General features: G+C 37.5%; 1 protein-coding gene across 1 annotated transcript in view; it reads right to left on the reverse strand.

Annotated features, from left to right (window-relative positions):
* The window catches only part of SYNE2 (spectrin repeat containing nuclear envelope protein 2), a 3,814,665-nt gene that overhangs the window by 2,946,206 nt on the left and 848,991 nt on the right, over positions 1 to 19,468 (reverse strand). The window contains exons 18-19 of the mRNA XM_044073561.1: positions 7,425 to 7,518; positions 225 to 400 (exon numbers count right to left, since the gene is read on the reverse strand). Of these exons, the coding sequence (XP_043929496.1) occupies positions 225 to 400; positions 7,425 to 7,518 (270 nt within the window). The remainder of the gene's footprint in view (positions 1 to 224; positions 401 to 7,424; positions 7,519 to 19,468) is intronic.

The following is a 19,468-nucleotide window of genomic DNA, read 5'->3' on the forward strand; positions in this document are numbered from 1 at the left end:
ATTATTCAAAATGCGTAAATTTAATAAAGGTGTTAAAAAACACTTCATGTGTACAAAGCAAAGAAACTAATCCTGAATAGCACTTCAGTCAATTACAGGGAAAAAACATACATCCACTTGTACACACACACAGCATGCACATCATTGGGAATTGTTTATGATCAATGAATTGCACTTCATCAACTAGAATGAATACCATCAGAAATAGAAATGAAAAGATCTACCTTTCTGATATATCTTTAAGGGAAGCTTCTTTGTCTTCCCGTTGGGGACTGACTGCTGACACTTCTTTATCATATTCTAGTGATTCTGTAGTGTCCTCAAATATACGTTTCCCATAATCCAGTGGTTTGTTACTTAGTCCATCTCGGTCATCTGAAGTAGAATCCAGTGATGACTCCTAGACAGTAGCAGAACATTATAAAATGTTACAGATATTTTCATGACTCCAAAAGTTTTAAAAAGTTGTCAAAATAGTTGAGTAAAATTGGACCACGACTAAATGTCAATATTACCAGACAAATCGAAACATACTTTTTAATTTCTCCATATTTTTTTGAGTTTTTAATACCATGAAATAAATGGACCCCATTCCTAAATCTGGGTACAATTAGAGTTCATGAAATTAGTATTTCTTTAGTCATTGACATTAGACAACACTGCTCTTCACAATGCCTGTAATGCACAATGCCTGCTTCTGCTAACATGAGGTTACATGTACTGGTAGCATATTTAAGTAAGATTGTAAATTATTTTTATTAGTCCTGTTAATCTTACTATTATTGTGATTGTCTGGGTATCCTTCTACCACATTGCCCTCACTTCTGCTTCACAGCTGCTGTTCTGGAACAAATCACTGGTTGCTACGCTGCAAAGATCCAAAGATAAATCTGCCTAATTATTAAATTAGCAGTTTTTCTTTATCATATAACATTTACTATATAATAACACCAGTTTGAAGAATATCTCAAAACTCTGAGCTGAATAAAGGACCACTCAATCCAAATATAAAGTGTTCTCATCACAAAGAGCTTCTCCTTCACTTTAATCCAGCCCAAGAATATTACATGCAAAGAAAATGTAATTTAAGTAGCTTTCATGCTGATTTCCACCTAAAGATGTATATATGCCATTCTCATTTATTTTGAAATCCGCATTATTTTTTTTTTATATCAGTTACATTAACTGTGATATCATGCAGGCTAGGAGGAGTAGTTACATTTTAAACTTTTCCAGTCTTAGGAAAATCACTAATTTAAGATAAAGGATTAAGTAAAATGCATTAAATCTAAGTAGTGAAAGCTGTAAATCTCCTCATGTTTGATACCAGGCCCCAGGTGATTGACTCTAATACCACAGCTTGGAAATGCAACTTGGAGTTACAGCTCGAGCAAAACCACTACATAAGCTATTCTTTCAAGCTTAACATTCAGATACAAGCGAAAATGCTGTACAAGATCTGGCCAATGCAAAAAAAAATCAAACAATGCCTTTGCTAAATACAAAACTGCCTTTCTTGCCAAAGACAATAAGAAAAAATCTCACTATTTTTAGTAAATTTTACTGTAGTAACTATTCTAAATAAAGACTACTCTGTGTCCCAACAAAATTACATCTGTAAGGCAAATGAAATAGCTGTAAAATAAAATCACACACCATAGTTCTATCATGTGAAAGCATACATATGCAGTAATAATACTGATGTAGCCTTTAAAGGGCATGCATGTCTTGTGCCTTCTCAAGTCACAGTGTGATGAGTAGAAGCTACTGCTGGATGCATATTACATTGAGCATGTGTACTTAATTGTATACATACAGTGAAACAGTAACCTCCATCAGGACATTTTAAGCTATAACACATTAGGAAATAATAGCCACTCAGTATGATGCACAGACATCACCACTGTAGCTAACATTAAGATAAGATAAAAGACAATTTTTATTCTTCATTTTGTTATGCTTGCCCTTTAAATAACTTGCAAGCAAAGTGCGTGTACAACTAATCAACCAAAATTAATGTTTCGGAAATGAAACCCTGGCCAAAGAGGCAAAAGCCACATTAATATTACTTGCCGGTGCTACAAATCTATCATAATGACAATTTGTGATATTACTAGTCACCCGCTGTCTAATGCTTCTTAAATAAGGCCAGTCTAACAATAAACATATACCAGCACAGATTCTAGTCTTTTTTTAGTTATTACTAGAAATACAAAGGACTGTGTACCTTCAGCTTTTAGCCAACATTTGGTACTGTGTAAGAAAAGACTGATATCAGACTCATGGCTTCAAATTAATTTTTTTGAGTGAGAAAATAAGAGAAACAATACTGTGTTCTGGAAGCAACACTATGAAGTTGTTACAGAATTTAATAAATGACATATTTACTACTGACGTGCAGTCATTCTTGGAGTGGTAAATAAAAACCATCTGCCCATGTTCTACCACAAATGTTTAAACTGGATGTGAAGAAAATGAAAACACTGTCATCTATGTTAGCATGTCTGGCAGGAGATTTGTGTATATTTTCAGATTAACTTGTACTGTATGCCAGCACGTCTAATACTGAAAATGTAAATAAGTTTTTAAAATGTTGCGTATTTCCCTGTTTATATAAAATGTTTAAAGAATCAGTCAGTGTATTTCTAATTGCACATGTTTGTGAAGGAGTTTCTAAAGTACAAAATGTCTGTGGAAAATCAGCTGATCAGTAGGTGATTTTCATTACAATGTTTCTGGTTGCTATGTGATTATTTGAACAGATGACTGACAGGAAGAAGACCTTTTTTCAAACAGTTGACTGTTAATGATAAAATAAGACAGCTGAGACTGTTAACTTGGACTATAAAAGAGACTGCTGAAGTCAGTTGAAGCGCTGTGTAGAGGATACCCAAGAAAAAGGACTCACCAAAAACTGTAAGCCTGCCTTTGCCTTGCTGTTATGTTTTTAGAGCATATCAAGAACAGTATTCTCCAGTTAGATTAGGACAGTTTAGTTATTTAGATAGAGATTTTCTAAGATGATGGACTTCTATCCTACAGTTTAATTCTATATTTCTGATGACTGAATTCTGGTGTCTTTTGAAAATTTCAAAGAACAGAAAGACACTGCAACCAAGTAACTCTGGAAAAACGAAGTCAGCTTAAACCCAGCAGCAAATTATGAGACTCCACAAGTTGTTTTTAGCGCTTTCATTCACTTTAATCTTCTGTGAACTTCCTCAGAAACAACTTCACCATCCATACACCTGTTTAAGTACTATTCAATCACAATTAATTTACATACATAATTGATGGCAATGAATAAAATTTAAAGACATACCATAAAAAATTACTGAAAACTATATATAGTACATATGAACTCTTAAAACATCCTAAATAAATACTTCTCAAGTATATGTTTAACACTAATATAACTATATCATTTGAATATGTGATATCACAATAAAAATTATGAATTCATTTCCAGGAATTCTATATATACTATATATAGTTTTCAGTAATTTTTATGGTATGTCTTTAAATTTTATTCATTGCCATCAATTATGTATGTAAATTAATTGTGATTGAATAGTACTTAAACAGGTGTATGGATGGTGAAGTTTGGTGAAGTTTGATACTCCCCAGATCACCTCGAATGCCTGGCTGCTTCTGGTCATAGCTATCATTTATTTTGATATTCTATTTTTTAATAACTGATCACCATTTGAAGGGTGTGTAGACCTGTCTGACTCTGGTGGCAGTGTTTACCACTTGTACTGGGAGGAAACATAGCTGGAAATCTGTGTCAGGCTTCCCATAAGTGTTAGACTGTGTGAAATTTGAATTTATTTTGAGTGTGAGTGAGTCAGAGTTCTTAAAATGGAACACACTGCTCTGAAGTGTATGATAAGGGATTACATTTGGGGTGGACAGAGGTATATTGTCCAGTCCCAGGAAATGGTGTGTGCTCTGTGCCTTTGTGCTTTCCGTGACACTCACACACTGGAGTCAGTAGTGTGGATTGAGGCTCCTTAATTACTGACCCAGGTTTAAGTGGGGGATGTCACATACTGGTGACAGTCTGGTGGGATATTATTCAGATGTCACACTGGAACAATATTTCAAGTGTACAATTTAGACAGATTAGGAATGAGAGTAGATTTCTACAGTTTTCCAAGAGTTGGCAACAATGCACATATCCTCAGCTTGCACATTTATATTTAAAAGAGTGGAACCTAGTTTAGTGGACTGCAGTATCTCTGGCTATAGCACTGGAAGCAACATTACATCTGATGGAATGATCCAGAAACCCTATAACAGAATTCTTTGTAACCAGCTAGTAGCAACTGCATGTCAGGCATGTAGTTCACTCAAAAGCCTGCACCAACACTGTTGATCCGCTGTCAGCAGATGCAACATTGATGTGTGCCATGAACAGCTGGTCTTTCTCACCACAGAGTTAAAATGTATACTTATGCAGGCTCTAAGTTTAGGTGTGACTTATTAAACATACAGTGGATACCATCTAAAGAACTTGTGAAATAAACAAACAGGCTCTGTAATTATTTACTTGGTATACATTAACGATAGTATGTTCATGTTATGGGAAAGACTACTTTTTCCTTGACAATTGGCATAAAGGAGACAGAACTAAGAAGCACAAAATGCTGTCTTCTAGAATTACTGGCAGTTCCCCCTATAGTACAAAAGTGTCTAAAAAGATACAGCCACAAATACACCCACTTCTGGAAGTAAACCCAAAAGTGGAGGTAGCATTAACAGTGAAGCCAGGTAATTTGGACTGGTAAATGTGACCTCCTACCATATTCTTCACGGGTGGCCACATCTCATCTTACTAGGGATGCAGCAGTGGGGGTACCTTTACTTTTCAAACACCATATCATAAAAAGTATTACATAAGTGAAACAATGTCTCACAACAGCAGTGCTTAAAGACTACATCATTGGCTAGAAGAACTGTAAATCAATATATCAGATTTTTGTGTACAGTTAGGCTCTCAGACACAAAATAACTGGAATCCAGTTCTGTGTCCTCCTTAAGTAAATGATAGTGTAGAATTAGAACTAAGATGGTAGCAGAGAGCTATCAGAAGCCCACTTTGTTAGTAAACTAAAAATTGTAAAACTAACACACAACACAGCATTAACAGCAACCATAGTTCTCAATCGTCCAGAGATTCACAGAATGTTGAGATTTCTGGCTCACATTTCTGGTTTGTTCCTCACAAAATATGTGGACTTCTGGTAAAACAGTGAGGGCTGAAGTAATTACATAATGACAGACATTTGAGTTTCACACTTCAAACATTTCACAAAATGCATGCCAATATAAAACATGCTATTAACTTTACAGGTTTATAACAGCAATATTCAATAAGTATATATGTATAATTGTGCTTATTGTTCAGTTTTTGTCTCTTCCTCTCCATTATCTTTGTATTTGCACAGAATTCTTGTACAAAGAAGTTAAGAGGTATGATTGCAACATGTTATACTCCAAAAATACTCAATAAAATACTAGAAATTTTAGTGTTAGATGTCGTTTGTGGGAATCAAAGAAAATGACCACTGGCACATAGTCGCTGGTAAATAATGGTACAGGAGGTGAACATATATTTAATAATTTAGTAATATATTTGTAAGAATCAGAAATTTTAATTTGAGTTTAACTGCTCATGTGTATAATGAAATGCATACAAGCAATGTCAGACAACTGCAGTGCAAATAAAAATCTCTCCCAATTTCAATTAAGCAGCTCTTTTGAACATTTAGTAAAAAATAATGGATTAATTTGTACACAGGTAACTATGAAGATATCAAAATATTATGCTTGGAAAATGGATCAGCTTATAATTTTTTACTGACCAGTAATTTATTTTTGTTTCCTTATCTTTACTTTTTGTTTTTGTTTAATTTCTCTCTGGCTTATAACCCCTGTGCAGAGCCTGAAATGGCCCAGTAGGGTAAAAAGAGTGGGAGAAGAGGGAAATTGCCCGGGTGCATAGTGTTAGGGGGGCACAATTGAGAGCTCTTTTCTGTACCAAAATGTCACTACAGAAAGGCATTTAGGCTCAGCATTTTTTTTTTGCTCTTCATTTAAAAAGCTGGGCTGTGAATTACCTGCTGTACTGCAGGTAGCCAATCACACAGTAAGACACAGATGTTTTTCTTTTTTGCTCTTCTGGTGAGAGCTGGGGGCATGGATCTGGCCAGTTTACTGTACTAATCCAAAGACTTTTTGTTTCTGTCTTTTTTGTGATAGTTGGGAGGTGATAAGTGATAATCCAAAGACTTTTTTTTCTCTTCACTTAAAGATCTGGGGGTGGGGGCACAAGTGGATTGGCTTCTATGCTGCCGAAAAGCCAATTGGCTTTCTGCTGTTGTTTTTTGCTATTCACCTGAAGATCTGAGGGAGTGGGACACAAGTTCGAAGGACCGGCACAGGGCACTAGTTTAGCCAGCTATTCCTCTGCAGTGACCTACCCTATCAACAAATACATAAATAAACTAATAAACAAATAAATAAACAGATAAAAAATTAGCCCTAGATCAAGCAGCTGTGACTCAGAGATCTTATCTAGTTGCCCTGCCAAGATGCTCACACCATCATGCCTGTCTCAAAGTCAGAAGTCCAACCATAACCAAATATATATATATATATATATATATATATATATATAATATATATATATATATATATATATATATATATATATATATATATATATATAGAGAGAGAGAGAGAGAGTTATCAGTCTCGCTACCAAGATGATGTTTGATCTCAGTTTTGAAGTTGGGTGTATGATATAGGGTGTTTGTAGTTGCATAGAATTATTCCATATTTTGTGATTCAATATAATGAATTTTCAGTATTTCTGGATTCAGTGTTTTTTTTGTTGCTGATATTTTTAGTTTTAGATATTTTGTGATATAAACATAAATATATATGCATGTGTGTGTGTGTGTGTGTGTGTGTGTATAAATATGGCAGCATATACGCGCGCGCACACACACACAAACACGTTTGTGTATGTGTTTGTGGGTGTGAGTATATGTATAAGTATATATGGATATATTTCTTCTTTCCAAGTGACTTTTCTGATTAAGAACACTCACAACAGAATATGATAATAATTAGTAAGCCAGTACATTAAAGATAGTTCAATGAAATAAACATGCAGCGAAGAGATCAGACAGTCTAAAATTTGTAAGGCTGAATATGCACTATGTAATATTCAACAAATTTAACTATAATTTCATATAGATTACTCAAGCTTCATGCTTATGATCTGTATGTCATAGTATCCCCTTAACAGAAAAAGAGTCACTCTTAAATACAATTAATCACACATTAATCCATGAGTTTTTAATAATCAAGAAAACCAAACAGCTGCGTTTAACAATGTGACTACATTTTTTTACCTTTTGTTTGAATATTGAAGCATCTGAACTGAAAGGCTGGACTTCCATGTCTGCTTCTACAACACCATCTTTTGCAGAATCAGGTGGCACTCCACTGCAAAAAATTAAATATAATGCAATTTTTTACTTAAGAATCTATGTGCTAGTACTGGATGTGATTTTGACAAAATATATCACTTCTCTACCCATGCGGTTTGAGATGACAATGGTGCAGTAACTTATTTTTGTAGGCTGAATACTTTCACATAACATGAGATACCAGCAGCAAGTTAATCAAAAGTGGTTTATCACAGTCTTTCTACCATAATTCTACTTACAAAAAAAGAGTAAATGGTTTAGTGTTTTTGTATGAAATGTCTTTTAAATGCAAGTGTTTTAACAAGTTTACTTGTACTTACTGTATCTTTGTGCCTGACGAGCTGTGTTGCCAGTGTTGTTTTCATAAATTCTACATCACCACTGCCTGTCCTATCTCCAGTAAAGCGCTGCTGTCCATCTGACAACTGGTGATCAACTTCATACAGCTGACTGTGTTAGACGTAGGCAAAGTGATTTAGCAATGTTAAATTTTAATGACTGAGGTGGTACTAGACACTTTTGTGCATAGATGGGTAATCTGTTCCACTTAGAAGAATAGATCTGATGAGTGGAATGTATCCTTGTGGCTTAAAACATTGCAGGTATCCCTGAAAGGAGATCTAGTAGGACAGGGGTACCCACATGAGGCACTGAACTCTAAGATGGAACCAAGTGTTACTCCAAATGAGAGGGATACCCTTTGAAATGGACAGCTTCCTGCACTGTCAAGAACCTGAAGACCTGAAACTATATTCCTACTGGCTAGCATAACACAACAAGAATTACTTCCAGTATTTTTCCCTGAATTTTGCAAGGGAGTATGGAATGAGAAGGAAGAGTGGAAAACTATGTAAGCTTATTGACTACAATTGAGGGAAAACATGTACACCACTGACTCCCCTTTTATCAGTTGAACCAAGAAGAATACAGGAAGGTACACATCTTCCAATGGGGTGTGCAGATCAATCTCTAAGGTCCCCAACTCCCAGAATTCTTGAACCTTCAGCTTAGTAAGAGGACTGCAGCTGCAGCACAGGAAGTCCACCAGAATATTCTCTTTGCCACGGATGTGAACTGCTGTTAAGGTGATGTCCCACTATAGATCCCACCCTCAGACTCGGTGCCTCTTTGAAGAGTGATACAAGTACATGCCAACTTATGCACACGTGTATCCCACTACAGCCATGTTGATTAATCAGAGGTCTAGTTTAACTTCTCTACCACAGTTTTTAAGGTGACAAGTATAACTCACAGGTCCAACTTTTTTAAGTGGAGCCCCCACTCCCTATAATTCCACTACTAGTGAGTCAAGAAAAAGCAGAGGTGAATCCTCCAAGCCACTAGCTAACTGTCCATTGCCATACCCAAGACAGGCTGATGTACAGAAAAAAAGGCCTAAAAAGAGTCTGGTGGGAATTATCCCCTTTCTACACTCTGATGACAAGGATATGACACCACAAGAATTTCTGTGACAACAATATGTTACACACAGCCGTCATCACAGACAGCAGCTCCACACATATTGTTAATGACATAAACAGAAGTGCAAAGTCTGTTGTTGCATTGCAGACCAGTCCAAGTTTGCACCTTCCAATGCATCCTTACCCATGCCTGCCAAGGCTATGACCTCCTAGGCTCTGTTCATGAGCAGGAACTGCCTGATCTAAAAAGTAACTAGTTTTGTTCTGATACAATTCTTTGAGATAAGACACACAGAAAGCTTCTCCTTCCTCAGAGTCTGCGACCACTGGATTGCCCAACAGAGAAATTTATCAGGAATCCCTTCAAGGTGCACCAGGAGCTAGTTAAGCTGGTAGGACATCCCTCTATAAGGCCTCTGCCAGCAATGCTAGAAGCTCTTTAGTATACATTTTGGGCACAAATGGGACACCAGGTAGCAACACATTGAAAGTAACGTGCCCCTATAGAAAAACTAAAGAAAGCCCCTGTGCGGGTACCAGCTGACCTGCAAAAAGGAATTCACTGTGTTCACTGATATTATCCACCCTTATCCACATTGAAATAAGGATTATATCAATTAAGGTATGGATGGATACAAGTATTTTTCAAGAATGAGACTGAAATACGTTTCTGGCATTTTTGTGAAGTCTGACATCATCCTTGGAAACAAAGCAAATGAAAGACTAGAACAATGTATTTTTCCCAACAGGTTGAAGAAGGGATGTCTCAAACAACAAGACTTGGTCAAATGCAGTCTTAAATGAAAGCATCACCAAAACTGTAGCTAATAAACTTTAAAAGTGTTGATAACACACATCATCTATGAAGTTAAAGAAAATCAGGAGGGATAGAAGATATTCTCGCTCTTCTGATAACCCAAACCTCAAATGATTCTGTAGATCACATTCACTTTCAGAGAATAACTGATTCTTAGCAATAGGCTTTATGGCTGCTCTGCAGGCATAGCTTGGTCTGAGCCTATATCAAGAGGTCTGTAGAAACACCTTGGTCTCTGAATGGAGCCCACTAAAGCAAATGCCTTAATATGTCTAAAATATGGTCATCCTTAGTGCCATCCAGAATCAAACAGTGCTCATAACATCCTTCCAAATTAGGTTTAGCAAAGAGTACGTACAGTTTGGATGAGGTACTTACACTGAGAGTATATCTTGGAGAAAAGGTGACAATAACAGTAAATAATTATATCTGATTGAATTCAGATTGTAAGCAGTCCATTTTCTCTATGATCAGAGTTGGTAGCTCAAACCACTATTTTGTAGGTACCTCACTACTGAATGGAACTTCCATTGAATAAGACACACTGGAAGGAATTGTCTTCATCCCTTTGAGCTCTTTGCTGTACTCACAGCATTTTATTAATGTTTAAGTTCATTGGCTTTAGGGAAAGCAAAATGCATCTGTAGGCAAACATATTTATAGTAAATTATCATAGCAAAATAAATACTCCTTCTTACAGGGAGGAAAAAGGGTTGCTTTACTATAACAATCTACTACTGTGGTACGTAACTTACTCCAAACTGCGCTGTATTCCTTGGTAAGGTCCAATGTCACAGTCATTTTTTAATTGTGAGTAACATGCCAAGCAATGTCATAGTCTTTTAGGTGTAAGAAGTGTGACAAAGTCCAAAAACATGTTAGGTGACATTATCATGCTAGGTAACCTTACATCTATCAAAGAAAACATGCTAGGTAACCTTACATCTATCAAAGAAAACATGCTAGGCAACCTTATATCTATCAAAGAAAATATGGTAGATAACCTAATATCTATCAAGGACAGTTACGAATATATTGTAAAAGGCAGTGGCTTGCCATAGTGTACAATACAAATGGCCAGGTGCATACATCAGTCTTATCTAGGTATCCTCCTCAGGGAACTAAAAAATATACAAATCAGGATTATTGAAAGGATGTATTATTACAGTAGTTATTTTTTTGAAACAGCTTCCATCTAATGGACCATAATAAAGCATTCAAAAAATGATACCTGTATAAGATAATAGTTGAGTGAAAAGGGCATTTATTACTTCATCCAGGGTAAAAACAATGTTGTATGATTCAAAGGATTATCCAGGGAATGAAGAAATATCATGCATAATCTTCACATGTAGCTATGACTGTGACTAGAAACATTGTCATAATGAAATGACAAAATAAAGTTTATAATCGCAAACTGTACTTTAACAAATGTTTTTCGAGGAGTAAAATCCAGACCTAGCATAAAGGATTTGCCATGTAACAGATACTTCAAAGTAAAATACTTACAAATTATAAGTGCTCCTAAATAGTTTCAGTAAGAATAGTAATGTTAGTACTTTTCCAGTGAGTTGACATCCTAAAAATTAATAGACTCCTGTCTTACATTTGGGAAATTTTCCATAAGCAAAACCAGTTATAAAGTTAACATATAATATATGCAACATAAAATATATTTAAGGTAGTATGTTGTTCTGAAGAACAAAGCAGTTTTATTCAACATATTTATAAAATATGAAAGTTGGTGAAATATCACTGCTTTTTTATTTTCATTTCTGGTAGTTCTGAAAGAAGACTGCCGTCAAGTGACTAACAGTCAAAATGAAAACACAACTTATATGTTGTAGTGTCAAAAAACTCTTTTTTTTTGGTAAATGTTCATATTGCAAGTTCTACACAATTCAAGAAATGTGCAGTGTTTCCTTATAATCTGATCAGTGTTCCCTTTACTCAGGACTCTGGCTAAACAACAGCTGCCTAAAGTAAATGACCAGAACATACAGAAACCAAGACAGAGCTACGCTCCACCACACTTAACCGTTATATATCCTCAAAGGCAAAGATCACCTGGAGACCCTTCTTACATTTCCAAAGGCAGTAAAACATTCTAATGGCACCTCATTTAAAGGGTATCAGATCCTTTTCCCAAAACGTAACACCATCTAGAATGCCTTCTTTATGGTACACTTTAGTCTTTTTTTAGTCCTCCAAGGACTCTCTTCAGACACAAAGATCACAAAAACCAGCCCACTAGCCTCAAATATGCAGCTGTCCTTAATTGACAGCAACCACTATGCTACAAAGTATATGCAATATTACTGAAAAAACTGTGAAATGGATGTATGTTTAACATGACAAAAGGAAGTGACAGAAATACGGAGGGAATGTCAATTCACTGCATATGAAGTATATTTATTAAAATATCTGCTGAAGGTGGGTCCCCCACACTTCCCAATATGGGAGCTTCAAACCCACATCAACAGTACTTAAATGCATTAGCTCCAGGGTCATGCTGTCTCAGAATAAGACAAAAATTAAATGATTCCTTAGCTGAAGTTGTGTAATCTCAGAATCAGTATATTCATTTAATATAAAGTATATGGGGTAAAACACACATACAAATGATAAAACGTAACCGGTTTTCTTCCTTTATCTTAATATTATGAGTAGTGGGAAGTATAAAAGCTACTAAACATAAATGTTCATATTTTTAGGAGGAAATTAATTTAACTACATGCTAATTCAAGTATTCTAAAATGACTTTTCTATACTTAAGTGTTACATTTGTAAGACAGATGGCTGGAAAGATGGAGTCAAGCAGAGGACAAAAGCCCTGCAACACTACAGGTGTGAACACAGCTCTGGCTCTAGAAGCAGGAGATAGGTTGTAATGCTTGGTAAATGTATGGAATGATGACCAGATGGCTACCTCCAGTGTTTCTTTGGTGGGCACTCCCCCCGATAAAACAAGCCATAGTGGCTGTGGCTCTGGAGAAATAAGCTGTAATCTGCTTTGGCACCTTTTACCATGGTGCCTGTAGCAAAAGCTAATACAGATAGAGATCCACTTAGACACAGGCTCTTTGACAACTGATTTACCAAATTTATTAGGTGCAAAGGCCACAAAAGGTTGCTCCAACTTTTTGAAATTATTTGTCTTGCCCAAAATAAAACCTGAGCCGTCTGTGTACAACAAAAGAATGCAAACATTTGTCTCTTGCTTTGTGGGTTTGGAAAAAAAGCAAGGCGATATACAGTTTGATTCAGGGAGAGTTCAGTAGTCAACTCTGGCATAAAAGGGGGTTAGTCCTCAGACTGAGTCTGTCTGGGTGAAATCTGAGAAATGGCTACTTACACTTCGGTGCCTGTAACTCTGAGATTATCCTAGCTGAAATAATGGCCACTAGAAATGTAGTTTTCCATGATAAAAGGTTGTTCTCTGCAGATACTGCCAGTTAAAAGGCGCGGAATGAGTTTCTCTAATGCGAACTTGAGGTCTCAGGAAGGAAGAGGTGTGAATGCCCTTGAGGAAGTTTCATCATAGCCTGGGAAAACAGAGTGTTGCATGAGCAGGAAAGCAGAGATGGCAGAGGCATGAATTCTGAAGAATGAAGAGAGGCCTATGGTGAAGAGCTTGGCCCAACAGGTCAGGACCATTAGCTAGTAAAGGTTGTTGGCATTTGGTCTGGTAGTAAACAGCAAATCTTTCCTATTTTGGAATGTATAGATTCATAGGTAAGTATCATACAATATAAAAGATAAAAGCCTTTTTAAAAAAAGCCTTAAAATGTTTGTGTATGTATGTATGTATATATGGTTATACAACAACTGCCTAAACAACATAAATAAAAATATATGATGCAAAAATATCCAGTGTGTTTAAAACATCAACAGTGAAAAATACCTAAACATAAAATACTGAAAGTCAAAAGTCCCTAATTACAATATATTGACAAAACTGAAGTTACACCAGAAAAGGGTATATGCCCTTTCTCCACTGTTGCATGACTTTGGAGTTGGTATATATAATTAGCATGGGGGGAGTTGGGAATTTTGTGTTTAGGTATTTTTGACTGTCAGTACTTTGCCTTGAGGTATTTTTGCCTGTCAATATTTTGAACATTAGGTACTTTTAAATCAATATTTTTACTGTTGATATTTATGTTATTCAGACAATTTCACAGACTCATATATATATATATATATATATATATATATATATATATACATACATACATATATATATATATATATATATATATATATATATAAATATATATATATATATATAAATATATATATATATATATATATGTTTACTATCAAATGTGCGAACATCAAAAGAAATTCCAATCAAAAGACTGACTCACATGTCATATGTTGAAAAGGTCAGAATGTCACAAACACACTTCCTCTTGTGAATGCGATTTGTTGACATCAGTAGACTGCAGTTCTATACTGCACATCACATTACGTAAAGATTTTGCAGGGGGCAAGCCCCCTGCATTCCCACACCCCCTGCAGATTATATATTCCAACTCTGAGATCGCACTACAGTGGGGAAAAGGGTATATTTCTCAATCTGCACAGTACCATGATCTCTAGTAATAAGGTCGACCAAATATGTGCAAATACATAGTGCATTCGCTGGACTGGAGACTCACAAACATGAAGGCTTGACAACACAGGAGTCAGCCAAATGTAATTCGGCATCCCATGTTCGCCCATCCTTCATTCTTTATTTTGAAGGTAAACTATATATATATATATATATATATATATATATATATATTTGTGTCTTTCAGCTTTTCCCGGTTAGGGGTCGCCACAGCAGAACTCTGGTCCGCTAAAGATTGGCAGTAGAGTTTTTACGTGCTGGCTTGCCGGGCCTAACACACAACCTTCAACGAAGGAACGCCCGTTCACGCATGTCGCCACACAGAAGACGCTCTAACTGAGAATCGAACAGGCAACATCTAATTGTGAGGTGACAACGCTACCGCAGCACCACCACCGCAGTATATGTATATATATATATATATATATATATATATATTCATTGAGTAACATATTTTTATATATATATATATATATATATATATATATATATATATATATATATATATATAAATATATGTTACTCAATGAAAACCAGCATAAATAGCCATCATCCTTGAAGAAAAACACAGAGAGTCCAGGAATAGATGCATAGCCCAACTTGAATGGCTGACAGGCCAAGTCACCTCACCAGCAAACCAGGTTTCGCCTTAGCGTCATCAGTGCATGTGACTTGGCCTGTGCACAAGAGATACCCTCACAATCTGACAAATTTGGAGTGCTTTCACAAGGAAGAGTGGGCAAATATTGCCAAGTCAAGATGTGCCATGCTGACAGACTCCTACCCAAGAAGACTGAATGCTGTAATTAAATCAAAAGGTGCTTCAACAAAGTATTAGTTTAAGGGTGTGCACACTTATGCAACCAGCTTATTGTACGTTTTTTTTATTTTTTATACTTTCTCCTAACAGATTTGTTTGTTTTTCAATTGAATTGTACAGGTTATAGGTTACATTAAAGGTGGGGAAAAGTTTTAAAATGATTTATTGTGGTTTCATTTTTTTATATCACAAAAACCTGTCATTTTAACAGGGTTGTTTAAACTTTTTATATACACTGTACATATGCGGAGGTCCTCACCAGAAACATACCTAAACATGAGGGACCTCCCAAACACAAACACAAGCACGCTACACAAAATACTTCTTCTACAGAACACAATACACATAATAGCTTATGCACCAGTGTCTCACTTGTCAAACCCTTATGGCAAAACACAAAACCAAAGATATTAGTCACAGGTGATTCCATCGTGAGACACACAGATGTCCCTCTCACAAGGCTGTATAAGGAAAAGGTCACAGTCAGCTGTCTGTCAGATACTAGGATCTACCATATCACACATGCACTAAAGTCTCTCAACAAGAGGTACTGTTATTCCATCATAGTCCATGCTGGTGTGAATGACTCGAGACATACCTCTCTGGACTATATGAAAAGGGACGTGGCTGAGCTCTTGGATTATGTACCTCAGGCAGGTATATCTCTAGTCTTAAGCAGCATTTTACCTTCACCTAGGATAATGGCTCACTACACACAGAAAATGACTGACTTCAACAATTGGCTTAGCTTCTGGTGTCATTCTAAGGGGATCCAGTATCTATCAGCCTGGGATGACATGATCGACAGACCTCGATGCTTTGCCAGAGATGGTCTTCATCTGTCACCCCTGGGATTTCAGCTACTTGCTAAGGCTCTTGCTACCCCCACAGTGCCTTTTTTAGGCAGTGTCTCAAGGGCAAAATTCCCAGCTTAAACACTCCATCTAAAAACAACCTCAAGTTTATGCTGCTAAATGCTAGGAGTGTCAACATGAAGCTGCACTCACTGGAAACAGTCCTCATCTTGAAAGACGCAGACATTTGTGCCGTCACAATGACCTGGTTCTAGACTTTGGAGAGAACTCCAACCATACCAGGTTACACCTCCTTCCATAAAAACCAAAGGCGGCAGTGTATCAATATTCATTAAAGATAAATACACCTCCAGACTGGTTAAACAGTATGATTCCCTGGAGATACTTCAGGTGCAATTAACTGTTGGTAGGACACCTATTCAAGACACTGCCAGCTACAGGACCCCCTCCATGAATCAGGACACCCACTCTGCCTATTTGGATCTACTTGAGTCTATCAAAATACATCCTAACACCATGGATTTGGGGGACATTAACTACCCATTTACTGACTGGGTAAATTACTCATCCTCAAACTCACTTGCCCAAATGTTCCTTGACTTTGTTAACTCCAGTGCCCTGGACCAGCTGGCTGACAATCCCACTAGGGGTACCAACATCCTAAATCTGGTCCTTACCAATATGGGGGGGCATTGTAGCACCCCCACTGTGAGGTAAGGTCTTCTCTGGTGAGATCTGACCAGAAATCAGTCTCATTCGAATTAACTATCACACTTGACCCCTCCCCTAGTAGCAACTAAACTAAAAACGTCTCCAAAGCAGATTATGACCTCACTGCAGTGGTGGTGCTGTGGTAGCGTTGCCGCCTCACAGTAAGACGTTGTCCTGTTCGACTCTCAGCTAGAGCATCTTCTGTGTGGAGACATGCGTGAATGGGCGTACCTTCGTTGAAGGTTGTGCGTCAGGGCCAGCAACTCAGCACGTAAAAATCTACTGCCAATCATTAGCGGACCGGAGTTCTGCTGTGGCAACCCCTAACTGGGAAAAGCTGAAAGACACAACAACAACAACAACATGGGATGGTATAAACAGTTTCACTGCACTTCCTCCCCTCAGATGGAACTGGCAACTATGCCAAGTTCTACATCAATGCTTTATACAAATACCTGTATAACTGCATTGATTTGACCATAGCTGATAGGACCAAAACAAGCTCCTCAAGGAACAGCAAACCTGCCTGGTGGACAACTACCATTAACAGGCTTTAAAATAAGAGGAAGAAACTGCTGTCTAAGAGTAAGAGGGAGTGAGCCCTAAACTGGAAACACTCCCTCCTCAGCTTAAACAAGCAAATAAGACTTCTTGTGAAGTCCTCCAAAGCAAACTACAAATCCAAATTAGCTTCCTAAATTTAGTACAACTATAAGGCATTCATTTACATCCATAGCCTAAAAGGAAAGGCCCAGATTTTTGCTAAACTGGCAGTTAGTGATAGTTAGTGATACCACATATACTGAGCCTATGGACATAGCTAACCTGTTGGCTAACAGGTTCTGTGAAAACTTCACTCCTCTGTCCCCAGCACACATACTCCATGACATCTCTACCCCCTGTCACCTACCTTGTATCTCTAAAGAACAGGTTGTAAATGCCCTCTCTAAGCCTAAAATCACAGCATCTATGGAACCTGATAACATCCCAGGCTGTGTCCTACATGGGGTCCAACAAGAATTAGCAAAACCACTCCTTACTATTTTCAATCATAGTCTAAGTACTGGCTTCATCGCAGCTGCAAAATGGGCACCATAATCGACTCTCCAGCCGACACAAGCATCCTCCAAAAGGGCCTCATAGTAACAGACAACTGGTGCCAGAGCCATGGCCTCAAGCTAAACGCCAAAAAGTATATAGTCATCCCCTTTGGCAAAAACAAAGTGCCCACAAATTACCACATAGGTGGTAATCCATTAAGTACAGAAGAAGTAATTAGGAACCTGGGGACCCAAGTTGATAGCAATCTCTCATTTGACAACTATGTGGCCAAAGTGGTTACAAAAACATTTTATATAGCCTGCCTAATCATGAAGGGATTCACATCTAGATCAGGGGAGGTCATCGTGCCTCTTTACTCATCCCTCATCAGGCCCATAATTGAGTACAATGCCCCTTTTGGGATGTGCCTTACAAGATACCTGCAGCAACTGGAAAGACCCCAAAAGTACCTCATCAAGAGGATCATATGGCTCAAACAGATGCCATCTGCTGCCCGGTTAAAGAAACTCAAGCTCTACTCAGTGGCATACCACCTGCTCAGAGGCGATCTGTGCCTGACGTATAAAGCCATGTCCAACCCGGAATTAATGGACATGCTGCACCTCAGAAAATCCAAATCCCATCGAGCTACGCGCTCGAGAAACTTGAACCTCAGCACTGAAATAAATAGGACATGCTGGAGGGACAGATTCATAACCCAGAGGCTCCCTTCACTCTGGAATAAAATTCCAGTCCGGGTTAGGCAGTGTCCCTCATTGACTCTCTTCAAGAGGAATCTTGATGAGTGGATGGGAGATCGTAGGTTTACCCCGGGTATCACTTCTGTGTCACTGTTAGACAGAGGCACAGTATACTAACCTCGAAAAAGGGCATAGCAAAATTAATTTAAAATGGGTGGCGAAAGCCAAACACACTCTGGCTAGGCTTATAAATGCCCTAGGGCAGATAGCCTAGTATGAACCTATGAACCTATGAAAGGAAAATGGCCACCGTTATTCCCTTGCACAAAGGTGGTGCTTCCACTGACCCTGGGAACTACAGATCTATTAGCCTGACTAGCCTTATCTGCAAGGCCATAGAGTGAATCATCATGTGACCTTATCAACAAAGGTATAGGTAATCTCCAAACACTTGACCCTACTCAGTTTGGATTTGACAAAGGGAGATCATGCCTTTTAAACCTGGTGGACTTCGAGACAGTCACCAGGGCCCTGGACAAGGGGAAATCTGTGCATACTGCATACCTAGACTTAGCCAAGGCTTTTGATACTATCCCCCACTTAGGCATCTTTGACAAACTCAGGATTTGCAAGTAAAAATGAGAGCAATGTGGAAGAACAATACCCAGACAGTTCCAATAGTAGTAGGAGCAACGGTCTTATAAAAAAGAATCTACAGTTGTATTTAGATATGCTACCAATACATGTAACTCTGTACAAACTGCAGAAGAATTAATTACTGGGTACATTGCAGGTGCTGCAAAGAGCACTTCTGGCTGACCTCAAAGATTGAAACAATACTAATTTAATGAACTTTAATCTTACCTTGACTATTGAAACAATACTAATTTTATGAACATTAACCTTACCTTGACATAGGAATGGGGTCCATTCCTGTCATGGTATTAGAAACCCCAAAAAATTGGAGAAATTTAAAAAAAGGCAGCTACATATCAACCCTTATATTGTTAAACGGGCTGCTA

The sequence above is a fragment of the Protopterus annectens genome, chromosome 6.part0, assembly GCF_019279795.1.
Source record: "Protopterus annectens isolate FY-2018-M chromosome 6.part0, PAN1.0, whole genome shotgun sequence".
Taxonomy (NCBI): domain Eukaryota; kingdom Metazoa; phylum Chordata; order Ceratodontiformes; family Protopteridae; genus Protopterus; species Protopterus annectens.